The following is a 13,681-nucleotide window of genomic DNA, read 5'->3' as shown; positions in this document are numbered from 1 at the left end:
AATAGACATGACCAATTTGAGCCTCAACGATTTGGAAATTGAGCCTCCTTTCCATAAGGATCCATTGGGGGCAACTGACTTGACGTGAAATGAATAACCGACAAAAAGATCCCCCCATCGATATTATGTGCCAGCAATTTACAGGGCAAATGGGTATATTGATACAAATTGGGACCAAAGATGGGCACAAATCTGCTCACTATAGACCATGACCTCCATCATCCAAATGGAACCAACAAAAACAACTTGGTGGGTATAGGGATCTGCATTGATTACTTTTAAGGGGCCATCAACCAAACCTAACCTTGAGAACACAAGGAAGATCTTCCACTTACCTGCTCATGATACTCGATGCCCATACTGAGGGTGTTTATCAAGATGGCGATCATGATCCCCCGGTTAAAGTACTTGCTGTCCACGATCCGTTTCAGCCGATTGGTGAATTCTTCCCAGAGTTTACAGATCTTATTCACCTCTTTCTCTTTCTTCTTGAAGGTCCTCACTTTTTGGACGTGATCTCTTTGGTCTCCACGTCTTAAGTCCTGCGTGAACTCATATACTCCATTGGTGTCCGACTCACAGCTGTCAGAGTCGCTGATTTCCAGTTCTGGATTTTCCAGAAGACTGGCGCAGTAAGGGCATTTCTGGAGCTCACAGATGATCTGGCTCGGCTGGGGACTTGGCAAGGAACAGGGGACGCTTAGACTTGATAATTTGCTGGAACTTCTGCAGAGACCTTGAAGGAGGAAAGAGAAATTATAATCTGTTATAATCTAGAAATATGCCATCATTTCTGAAGGTTCAAAAACCCCTTGAAGAGAATTGTGTGTCATGACCTCATTAGGTTCTTCTTCTGATTGGCTGAGAGGACTTTTCCCGTGTCTAAGGAGTCAGATGGCGGGGTTCACTTACTTTGGCACCATGATTAACACTTTATGGATACATTAGTGCCAATATCGGGGTTGCCATCAGAAATATCTAGGCCCCATATGGTAAAATGATCAGGGACCTGAACTTCCGATTGTGTCCAACAATCTTCATCTTTGGCGAGATCCAGAACATTTTTTACTTGTGCAAGAATGGTAATTCAGATATCAATATAGGAGAGGGTAACAGTAGTCAATATATAATATAGGTTATAATTTATTTCTATGAATGACGTGTAATTGATGGAGAAAGGTTGAACTTAATGGACCTGTGTTTTTTTTTCAAACTATATAACTATGTTGGGATCCAGGTTTGCCCCTAATTTCCTATTGACAAGTCGTAGCTCCCATGTGAATACTGGTGGTGAACAAGTGGGAGGTGAATTTGGGCCCCTTATTTGCCTAGGCCTTTGACAGTAGTACCACCTATACTGCCCTGATGGCGTCCCTGACCAGTATTGTACAGAGGCTCGAATTTAAAGGAGCCCTGGTTATTGATCCCCATTAGCCAATCTCCTATATTTCTTCATATAGAGTCAAAGAAACTGGGATCAACAGAGGAAAGGAAACTTGAACCAATTCGACTTCTCGCTTCGCAAGACTAAATAGCAGTCACATTTAATACAGAGTTAATATTGCTGCCTGCTGAAAGTAAGCGTTTCTGTAAGCATTGTGGGGGAAGCAGCAGTGCTGACACAGCCGCGGCTTCCATTAAATTCACTATACACATGCAAATCAGTCCGCAGCTTTCATCTAAACATATGTGCTGTCAATGACGCGATCCAAACAGCAGCTTATAGGTTCCATCCCTAAGGGAATGTGTATGAGATAAACACTGGCGAGCCGCGAGCCCAATACGACTAAAAATTGCTTCAAAAATTTGTTTCGTTTTGATTTTTCGAGTTCCGGTAGAAATCCTTCTTGACAAAGTGGTTTATACATGAAGACAAGATGGCGGCTATTTTATATAGGCAATAAGCATCCTTATCTACAGAGTATAATGCTATGCTCACAATATGTAGAGAAAGCAAAAATATATGCGAAAAAAAAAGGGGATGCACTTGACTATTTTTGAAGAATCTATTTTTTATGATCTAAATAGGTCCTGAATTCTGTGCTGATTAATGTCTTAATATATCTTTATATGGGATGGAGCTCTGTTTTTCTGATAGAGCTCCAAATCTCCTTAATAGACATAAATTATTAAATTCTGGTTGCCTGCAGTCACCACTAGGGGGAGCTTAGGAGCTTACTGCAGACTGTTTTATAATGGAGTTCTATGGATAAACAGTCTACAGTAAGCTCCTAAGATCCCTCTAGTGGCGGCTTACAGAAACCAGAATTGTATTGTTTATCTCTATGTCCCTGCAGGTAACAGTCGCGGGCCATCCGGAGCCATTTCTATTCTCTCCTTTGATTTTCCTGGGTTCGACCCAGCTTTTGTCTTGACTCCGCTTGATCTGACTTTTCTGTGCCTGCACCTGACCTTGCGCTTTCATTCTAATCACTGGACTTAACATTGTCCGCATGTTATTGACCTGATCTGTTTGACCAAGAAACGGTCAACACCCACCATCCATGGACAGACTGTCTATTGGGGACTATACTGGGGACCATAACCTGGGAATCTTCCTAGTAAAATCCATACCTCCTTGCATGGGTTAGGGTGAAGAACAGGCGATTCCTTAGACACCACTGCCCTGGTTCGTTTTAGCATTATACTTTAAGGGTTTGCCCATCTTGGACAACCGATCCAGTGATCGGTCAAGGAAAGCAGCTAGTTTCTTCAAGCAAAATGAAGTAGGAGCCTCTGTTCACACGTGTCATGGTTTCTGTTCATACAGGAAGCCACGACGATGAGCCGATCCCAAAGGAATCCAAAGGGCTCAATCAGGGTTTCCGCCGATTTGACGGCGAGAATAGCGCTGCATGGTGTTCTATTCCTGCCGTCAAATCTGATGGAATGGCCTTCAAAGCAAATGTGAACATATCCCTACACGGCACCCATTCAATGGGCCATCTCCATAATACACGATGCACCCGTTCTGCCAAAGGGAGAGCCTTTACAGAGCTCTGCTTATTAGTAATGCGGGACCCCCCGCTATTAAATACCTATTCCCAAATACGGCATATGAATAGGTGTTTGCCAAGCTAGACAATTCCTTAAAATAATATATTGTGTCAATGTGGGTCCTACTGCCTTGACCCTTAAATATTGTGGCAAATTCAGCTCTGCTGCATCTACATAGAAACACCTGTATAGCTAGAAAGAGACTCTGGAAGTTTACTTGTTGTCTCCTCGGGGTCCGGTGATGTAGGAAGCGCACACATTGAAGTCCACGTTCTTTAGACCTTTACATTAAATAGACAGATGACCACTTGGGGGAAATGGTGGCGTTACTATACGTCCCTGCGGGACAATCCTTATGGTCCACAGTCAGTTAACTATGACAAGGGCTCTTGATGGCTGCTATGTTATGGTCACTGCTGCCGGCTTCTAGAACCTTGCAGGTTTCCTGTATCCTCACCGTAGACGGGCGCCCCCGAGTTCCTGTAAATGTTGTGTGATGTTAACTGGGTTTTGGAAATGGCGTCTAGTGACAGCACGGTGGGGGTGACGAGCGTTGGAGAACACTCCATACTCGCTGCTAACCTAGACAAGGATGGAGACATGTGCGCGATCTTCAGCGGAACGCCGGTATCAGAGATTAGTCTCTCCTTAATGCAGCCCCTTCTCTCCAGATCACCACGCAGCGTTTTATGTAGTACGAATGTATGCAATTATACTTAAGTGTTTATGTTCCCATGCTATGAAGCCATTGCTCGTGATTTTCTGCCACTCGGCTGCGGGGCAGAGTAATGAGGTATTCACAAGTGTGATTATTACCTTCAGCCATTATTATATAAGCCGAGTCAAGAATCCACCATGAATAGTTAATAAACAGAGAATTAAGCCGACGTATTGACTCGTGTAAATTGCGCCGGACATCGTGCCGAGATTTAGACATAGCAGTTATACTAGTCCTTACTCTAACCCTTTTGACAGTCCCTTTTTCATTAGAAGAGTCCCTCCAGATCACAATGAGTCCCGCTGCAGGGACCCCTAGCGATCAGCTGTAATCTGTAGGGCTGTAGCTTGGCTTTCCTTCACCTGGGGCAAAGGTTCAGTTCCATGCCCCCATCCCTGTATCTAAATATCCTGGCCAAGGCAAAGGCACCTCTCCTGGCACCCTGCCTAGTAACCCCCACTAGCTACGACCCTGCCAGTAGCAAGTGTTTAATTCATATACAGCACCTCCGCAGGATAAATGAGGTATTACGCAATGCCCAATGGAATCAGTGTAATACACAAATGTGCTCGGTCCCCCAGACACTCTTTGCAGATGTTCTCCGCTCTGGCAAAGAATAGGTAGCCCTCTTCTGGTAACTAAGAATTCCCTAGGAGAGTACTAGAATGTAAGTTTTCTAAACCAGACAAGCCCTTTAAGTGTCTTCAAAAATGGAAATTCACTTTCAACAACAATGCAAAAATACAGTGAAGGAAATAAGTATTTGATCCCTTGCTGATTTTGTACGTTTGCCCACTGTCAAAGACATGAACAATCTAGAATTTTTAGGCTAGGTTAATTTTACCAGTGAGAGATAGATTATATATTTAAAAAAAAAAGAAAATCACATTGTCAAAATTCTATATATTTATTTGCATTGTGCACAGAGAAATAAGTATGTGACCCCCGACCAACCATTAAGAGTTCAGCCTCCTCCAGACCAGTTACACGCTCCAAATCAACTTGGTGCCTGCATTATAGACAGATCTTACATGGTCACCTGTATAAAAGACTCCTGTCCATAGACTCAATGATCAGTCTGACTCTAACCTCTACAACATGGGCAAGACCAAAGAGCTTTCTAAGGATGTCAGGGACAAGATCATAGACCTGCACAAAGTTGGAATGGCCTACAAAACCATAAGTAAGACGCTGGGTGAGAAGGAGACAACTGTTGGTGCAATAGTAAGAAAATGGAAGACATACAAAATGACTGTCAATCGACATCGATCTGGGGCTCCATGCAAAATCTCACCTCGTGGGGTATCCTTGATCCTGAGGAAGGTGAGAGCTCAGCCGAAAACTACACGGGGGGGGGAACTTGTTAATGATCTCAAGGCAGCTGGGACCACAGTCACCAAGAAAACCATTGGTAACACATTACGCCGTAATGGATTAAAATCCTGCAGTGCCCGCAAGTTCCCCCTGCTCAAGAAGGCACATGTACAGGCCCGTCTGAAGTTTGCAAATGAACATCTGGATGATTCTGAGAGTGATTGGGAGAAGGTGCTGTGGTCAGATGAGACTAAAATTGAGCTCTTTGGCATTAACTCAACTCGTCGTGTTTGAAAGAAGAGAAATGCTACCTATGACCCAAAGAACACCATCCCCACTGTCAAGCATGGAGGTGGAAACATTATGTTTTGGGGGTGTTTCTCTGCTAAGGGCACAGGACTACTTCACCGCATCAATGGGAGAATGGATGGAGCCATGTACCGTCAAATCCTGAGTGACAACCTCCTTCCCTCCACCAGGACATTAAAAATGGCTCGTGGCTGGGTCTTCCAGCACGACAATGACCCGAAACATAAAGCCAAGGCAACAAAGGAGTGGCTCAAAAAGAAACACATTAAGGTCATGGAGTGGCCTAGCCAGTCTCCAGACCTTAATCCCATCGAAAACTTATGGAGGGAGCTGAAGGTCCGAGTTTCCAAGCAACAGCCTCGAAATCTTAATGATTTACAGATGATCTGCAAAGAGGAGTGGGCCAAAATTCCATCTAACATGTGTGCAAACCTCATCATCAACTGCAAAAAATGTCTGACTGCTGTGCTTGCCAACAAGGGTTTTGCCACCAAGTATTAAGTCTTGTTTGCCAAAGGGATCAAATACTTATTTCTCTGTGCACAATGCAAATAAATATATATAATTTTGACTATGTGATTTTCTTTATTTATTTTTTTTATATAATCTATCTCTCACTGGTAAAATTAACCTAGCCTAAAAATTCTAGACTGTTCATGTCTTTGACAGTGGACAAACTTACAAAATCAGCAAGGGTTCAAATACTTATTTCCTTCACTGTATGTGTGCACATTTTCCCTGCTCAATCTGGAGGGGTAAGGTAAGGGTTAGGGTAGCCCTAATCCTAACCTTTGGTCTTCTACATAATAGTAATGATGAGATTGCTCTTCGATGAAACAGAACAAAAACATTGGTTGGTTTTCAAAATTTTGACTCGCACAATAAACCGGAACTAAACATAATACTCAAGATATGTTTCTTACCATGTTCTCCCACTAGGTGATGGATCGTTCCATATGACTCGGCATTCAAACTGACCGGGCTGTTCACCAAGCTGGCTGGAGTACTGCCGCTTCTTTTCGCTTTTGGCAAGATTGGGGGGCTGGTTTTACTGGTGGGGGAAGGCATGATGGTTGGATAGTTCATGTTGGTGTGGTTGAGCCCGACATCCAGTTTGGTGTTTGAGGAAGCATTGGAAGACTTAAAGGATTTTAACTGGTGTCCCTCAAAGTGGCAATCCGCATGGTAGATGCTATGGACGGACTCACTATTGGGTAATGTGTTCTGATGATTAGGGGATGGGGGAAGAAGTCTAAGCTGACTTTTTGGCTTCATGATCTTCATCTCCACGTCACATATCTCCGGACTTGACCTGGGTCCACGGGGACTACCATTAGTTATGTGATAATGATGATGATGGTGGTGATGAATTAAATGATGGATGGAGGTGATTCTTCGCTTGCACTTGCGGCCCCGGCCCTGTCCATTCATGGTACTGTTGGGGTTGACTTTTTTCCTCCGCTTATTTTGCCAATTATTATATAACCTTAGCGTCCGCCTCTTGACTTTCCTGAAGATGTGGCAGATGTACTTTAGTAACTCCTCGTAGCAACTTCCCGGCTCAGAGAAGCTGGCGATTGTGCTATCATTGGAGAGGTAACGAGCCCGCTGCTCTTGCATTAACTGATTCTCCCTCTGTTTCGTTTCAGAAAACTGTGTTGCTATCACAACCAGGCACAAGTTTATCATGAAGAAAGAACCCACCTAAGGGAATAAACCATTGAAAATAAAAATGGCTTGAAAGGAGATCTGAAGCCACAGAGCACAATGTTAACATCACAGTATGAGTCTTTATGATCGAAATGCATGGAAACATATCAGAGAAATGCCAATGGAGAACAACAAGTCAACTTTTTGGTGTAAGCACCACCGTACAAAAGACATAATTGTTAAAAAAGTGACCTTATAAAAAAAGAGAGGGAGATGACTAAGGTAATCATAGACGTTACACAATCATTGGCAGACATTTTGGGTTGGATCTGCTTTTAAGTCACATCCAATTGTCAGTAGATCCCAACAAAATTGCCTGGATGTGCCAACAAATATCTAATGTCTATGGCCATTTTAAGATTCCCCACCTAGGGGACTGGTCTAATGTGATCACATTCGCAACGCCACACATTAGAGAGAAGGGAGTAGCTGTTAAATGATAGTTGCTAAGTAGTGAGGGAACCTGGAAGAGTCTCAACAAAACCAAATGGGACATTTTTATTTTAGCATCTAGCAACCATTAAATTGCTGCGAAAATCTTTTTTTTGAGCAATAATGTTATGAGAAATCAAGATGTGTGTCTCAGTAATCTAAGTAAGCAACATTAAATACATTATTCTGCAAAGAAAGAAATAAAAAGTATAAAACACAATAAAAATAATTATATTTGTAAAAAAATGACTTTTGCTCTGATTTGAGGGACCGTAATGGGTGAGGCTTCAAACCCTGATTGTCATAACTTGCTAAAGCTTGGGCAAATCACATAAAATCTGGTGATTTTGCAATACAAGTGTTTTAAGATACAATTCAGTAAGCTAACAGTAGTTACTTTTTTATTTTTTAAGACTATAGGAATAATATTGTTCCTATGGCATTTATATATAGCCCATTACTGTACTGTGAAGCAGACCACACTTGTGGAATTGAAAGAACAATGTTATTACTAACATTTTTAAGCAGTGCTTTCCTAATATAATTTTAGTATTGAAAACACTCCTGGTGGCGATCCAAATCCAGTACAGGGTTGTGGAGGAAATTAAAAGAGTCCCACCATGAGCCATAGCAAAGAGCAAAGAAGAAATTAATTTGAATGTGTGCCATGCATTACTACACTTTTCCTGAAAGGATCACATGGAGCTATCTGAGAGAAAAGCATGTGGGGTAGGTAACTTAGAAATATTTAGTTCACCAAATTAACAAGTCGCCCGTGCCTGTGTCAACACAAGTTTGAAACAGAAACAAATGTTTTCATTGCATTGTTTTTCACGGCAGTATCCTAATTGGAGTTGTCTCAGTCTACATACGGAAACAATTTGTGGATATATTAGACAATGATTTCACTTTAACCTTTTAATTGCTGAATTAACAAAGTTTTTAATGCAAATTATAAAAGGTAGCGACGGAGTCCTATGAATTTGGCATCTGAGTTAACCAGTGTTGGGCCAACCAGAGATAATTATTTTAAGGCCTGTCACACATCTAAAGAGAGCATGACCTCAAGACGTTTTTCACGGCATCCGAGTGGCACCCGATACTTTTCACGGTCCCATTCACTTTAGCGGGTGAATCGGGTCCGTGAAAATAGACCCGACTTTCTGATTCGTGGAAAGATAGGACATGTCCTATCTTTCCACGGATCACTGACGGGACCCGGCTGGGACATACGGACGTGTGCATGAGGCATAAGGCTGTGTTCACAATTGCATCTTGGCTTCCATTTGTAACGGAAGCCTTAAGGCAGTTATCTCACCGGCATACGGATACCACTGGTGCCCAACTGACCTCTTTGACTTTTATTGGGGTTTTTCGGGTTCTGTCGTTGTGTCCGTCATTTTGATGGGAAGAATAGCGCTGCATGCAGCTCCCTTCTTCACATCAAATCTGATGACGTTTACGAAGGTGGCTCCTAGTGGGGCCTCCAATGAAAATTTGCATTACAGTCCCTGTCCTTATTATTGCACATAAATGACATATTATAAAAAAGGACCAATAGGTCACATATGAAATAACTTAAAATAGTGATAGACTCCATCATCAAGTGATCCTCAAAACTTTTCAAGTATGGCTTTATGTTGTTGGGCATCGGGGCCCAATTATCATGATAGAAACTTATGCTCTATGAGCATTTCTATTCAATATTGCCAAGTTGTCACCCATTGGCCGCATCCTTTGTTGATAAGCAGTTGTCTGACCGGCCACTGCTTAGCAACCAGCACAGGGTAAAACTTATTAATAATGAGGTTTATAGGAAATGGGACAGAAGAAAATAAAGAAAAAGCTAAAAAAAAGTGGAAAAATTAAGAATGACAATTTCAGGTCTGAACTTATCCAAGAACATAAAGTGATGTCACAACTTGGAGAACTTTTTGCTCAAAATTTTGAATAGAAAAAGTGGTAAACTCCCAACATCTGGTAGACAAATGTGACAAAGCTGATACTTACTATTATAAGTAGTATAAAATATATAAAATTGTAAAAAGAATGTGCATCCATGACATAGTACATGATGTCCACCCACCCTTCCAGGGTTATAACCTACGGGAGAAGAGAGAAGTAATTGTTAGAACAAGATCAACATGAGAGACAAATAGTTCAGTGGTACCACCCACAATCCGGGATTAGCTTAATTCTTGTCCATAGGGAGCAGTAGTTATATTCTTGTATATAGGGGGCAGTATTATAGTAGTTACATTCTTGTATATAGTGGCAGTATTATAGTAGTTATATTCTTGTATATAGTGGCAGTATTATAGTAGTTATATTCTTGTATATAGTGGCAGTATTATAGTAGTTATATTCTTGTATATAAGAGCAGTATTATAGTAGTTATATTCTTGTATATAGGGGGCAGTATTATAGTAGTTACATTCTTGTATATAGTGGCAGTATTATAGTAGTTATATTCTAGTATATAGGAGCAGTATTATAGTAGTTATATTCTTGTATATAGGAGCAGTATTATAGTAGTTATATTCTTGTATATAGGGGCAGTATTATAGTAGTTATATTCTTGTATATAGGGAGCAGTATTATAGTAGTTATATTCTTGTATATAGGGGGCAGTATTATAGTAGTTATATTCTTGTATATAGTGGCAGTATTATAGTAGTTATATTCTTGTATATAGTGGCAGTATTATAGTAGTTATATTCTTGTATATAAGAGCAGTATTATAGTAGTTATATTCTTGTATATAGGAGCAGTATTATAGTAGTTATATTCTTGTATATAGTGGCAGTATTATAGTAGTTATATTCTTGTATATAGTGGCAGTATTATAGTAGTTATATTCTTGTATATAAGAGCAGTATTATAGTAGTTATAGTCTTGTATATAGGGGGCAGTATTATAGTAGTTATATTCTTGTATATAGGGGCAGTATTATAGTAGTTATATTCTTGTATATAGGAGCAGTATTATAGTAGTTATATTCTTGTACATAGGGGGCAGTATTATAGTAGTTATATTCTTGTATATAGGGGCAGTATTATAGTAGTTATATTCTTGTATATAGGGGCAGTATTATAGTAGTTATATTCTTGTATATAGGGGGCAGTATTATAGTAGTTATATTCTTGTATATAGGGGGCAGTATTATAGTAGTTATATTCCTGTATATAGGAGCAGTATTATAGTAGTTATATTCTTGCATATAGGAGCAGTATTATAGTAGTTATATTCTTGTATATAGGAGGCAGTATTATAGTAGTTATATTCTTGTATATAGGAGCAGTATTATAGTAGTTATATTCTTGTATATAGGGGGCAGTATTATAGTAGTTATATTCTTGTATATAGGGGGCAGTATTATAGTAGTTATATTCTTGTATATAGGGGCAGTATTATAGTAGTTATATTCTTGTATATAGGGAGCAGTATTATAGTAGTTATATTCTTGTTTATAGGAGCAGTATTATAGTAGTTATATTCTTGCATATAGGGGCAGTATTATAGTAGTTATATTCTTGTACATAGGGGGCAGTAGTATAGTAGTTATATTCTTGTACATAGGGGGCAGTATTATAGTAGTTGTATATAGGGACAGTATTATCGTAGTTATATTCTTCTATATAGGGGGCAGTATTATTCCAGCATGTTTGGCCACCTCCTGGCAACTCATAATTAGTGCATTACTCAGAAGGGACCTATCGTTACTATATACTATATACTTTACCATATATTACTTGTTCTTTTTGCAGAACACAAAGCAATGACAGCGCTCTCTAATGATAAAATAACAATGCAAATGTAAAAAATCCTGAATTTGCCATTATCTAGCAAGAATATAAGTGGTTAAAAAGTGTAAAAGTAAGACATTCTTGCTCTTTTTATACATTTCTCAGCGTTTCTGATTCATCTCTGATCATTAAACTACATAAAGGAGATAATGAATCAGATGCAGACGTAATAACATCACAAGCGGCTGAAGGTATCTGCGCTCACAACATGAAATTATCTATCAGCCAAGATCAAAATCTCAGCCTGCGATTCTTCCTATAATTAAAGGATGTTATATCTTTAGTGTATATGGGAAATGAGGCCAAGAATTAAAGTGACAGTGCACTTAATTGAATCTTCCGATTTGTTTTTGAAACTTATCAAAGGATTTTATTACTGGGGGATGAGGTGATGATGGAGGGGTGGGAGCCTATGGATATATGGATTTCCGATCTGTGCCGACAGGTTATCTCATTGAAATTAAAGGGACCTTATTGCACATTTCCCATTAACTCCTTACTGCCCTAGGTCACCAGGGATGCTAACATTGACCTCTTCACTGGCCTAGTCCACCAGGGTTATTGGTATTAACCGTTTTAATACCCCACACCCTTGGGATTTTAAATAAGAAAAAATATTTGTTAAGCCACGCCCCTAAGTTCCCACCTACTTTTCATAGGGACTGTATTTTTGGTGGAAAAAGTGGCAACCCTCATACCCCAGTAATGTTGCAATATTTTTGTGACTTGTATCCTACATCTTCTATGATAGGAAATGATCCTACACAATGGCTGCCTGTAACGTGATGGCGGCAGATACGCAAAATAGTGAAATCATCAGATGATTGACAATAAACCAGGCACGAAGTCGTACAATACTAAACTTCAACAATGGAGAACAGCCACATCCGTCCCGTAGAAAACCTCATGTAGTGTTTGTGTTTTCCGCAGCAACATTGGGGTCTGACTCTATGGAGATACATATTTCATGTCTATGTCAGACGGCTGCATATTCAGCATTTTGTTCTTTTTTGTACGCTGCAAAGACCATGAAATTGCTTATTTTTCTAAATTTGGTATCATTGTTTTTTTTCCAGCGCATCGCTCCCCCCTCTAACCCGCAGACTGGTAACGGTTCACATCCAGATCCCTCCTGTTAAAGAGTTTCCTATTTGAGTCCTACATCAGAGAGTCCGTCAGATTTATTAAAGTGGTTGTCCACTTTGTACAATCCCTTTTTATTAGAAGGGCTTCTCAATCACAGGATGATCCACTGCTGATCGCCCCAGTAATCTGTGCAGCAAGTGTTCAATTTCCCTGCAGCGCCACCACAGGAGACATGAAGTATTACACAGTTCCTATTATAACTGGCATTGTGTATAACAGGTCCTCCAGAGAGAGAGAGAGAGAGAGAGAGAGAGAGAGAGAGAGAGAGAGAGACGCTCTTTGTAGCAGCTCAGGCTAATAAATTAAGATCCTGAATTGGGGACCCCCCTTTATTATGTTAGAATTCTCTAATGGGATAATGGGTTTTCTAAACCAGAAAGCTTCTTTAAAGGGAGCTCTCAGCATTGTGTATAGGTGGAGGAACGTGAGCTGGAAGAAGGATCAGACAGATTGGGTTCTCACCTGTCCCATCCATATTTCTGCCGACGGTACGCACAGGTGGACTATCTGTCAGGTTCTATAAACTATAATTTCAGTATTATCTCGGAAGTATATGGCGGTATTATATGGGCTGTATATGACATTATCCTGGCAGTATATGGCGGTATTATATGGGCTGTATATGACATTATTATCTTGGCAGTATATGGTGGTATTGTATGGGCTGTATATGACAGTATTATCATGACAGTATAGGGTGGTATTATATTCGCTGTATATGACAGTATTATCTTTGCAGTATATGGCGGTATTATATGGGCTGTATATGACAGTATTATCTTGGAAGAATATGGCGGTATTATATGGGCTGTATATGACATTATTATCTTGGCAGTATATGGTGGTATTATATGGGCTGTATATGACAGTATTATCTTGGAAGAATATGGCGGTATTATATGGGCTGTATATGACATTATTATCTTGGCAGTATATGGTGGTATTATATGGGCTGTATATGACAGTATTATCATGACAGTATATGGCGGTATTATATGCGCTGTATATGACAGTATTATCTTTGCAGTATATGGTGGTATTATATGGGCTGTATATGGTGGTATTATATTAGTTATATATGACAGTATTATCTTGGCAGTATATGGCGCTATTATATGAGTTATATATGACAGCATTATCTTGGTACTCTATGGTGGTATTATATGGGCTATATATGGTGGTATTATATGAGTTATATATGGTAGTATTATTTTGGCAGTATATGGTGGTACTATATATGGGCTGTATA

The 13,681-nt window shown here is 40.0% G+C and overlaps 1 protein-coding gene across 4 annotated transcripts in view; it reads right to left on the bottom strand.

Annotated features, from left to right (window-relative positions):
• CACNA1H (calcium voltage-gated channel subunit alpha1 H) overlaps positions 1–13,681 on the bottom strand; it is a 200,586-nt gene that overhangs the window by 113,087 nt on the left and 73,818 nt on the right. For all 4 annotated transcript variants that reach the window (XM_075830597.1, XM_075830600.1, XM_075830598.1 and 1 more), the window contains exons 6-8: positions 9,491–9,583; positions 6,262–7,042; positions 336–736 (exon numbers count right to left, since the gene is read on the bottom strand). In XM_075830597.1, the coding sequence (XP_075686712.1) occupies positions 336–736; positions 6,262–7,042; positions 9,491–9,583 (1,275 nt within the window). The remainder of the gene's footprint in view (positions 1–335; positions 737–6,261; positions 7,043–9,490; positions 9,584–13,681) is intronic.

This window comes from Rhinoderma darwinii, chromosome 6 (assembly GCF_050947455.1).
Source record: "Rhinoderma darwinii isolate aRhiDar2 chromosome 6, aRhiDar2.hap1, whole genome shotgun sequence".
Lineage (NCBI taxonomy): Eukaryota > Metazoa > Chordata > Amphibia > Anura > Rhinodermatidae > Rhinoderma > Rhinoderma darwinii.
The sequence above is the reverse complement of the archived record's forward strand: the minus strand, read 5'-3'. Positions and strand labels throughout refer to the sequence as shown.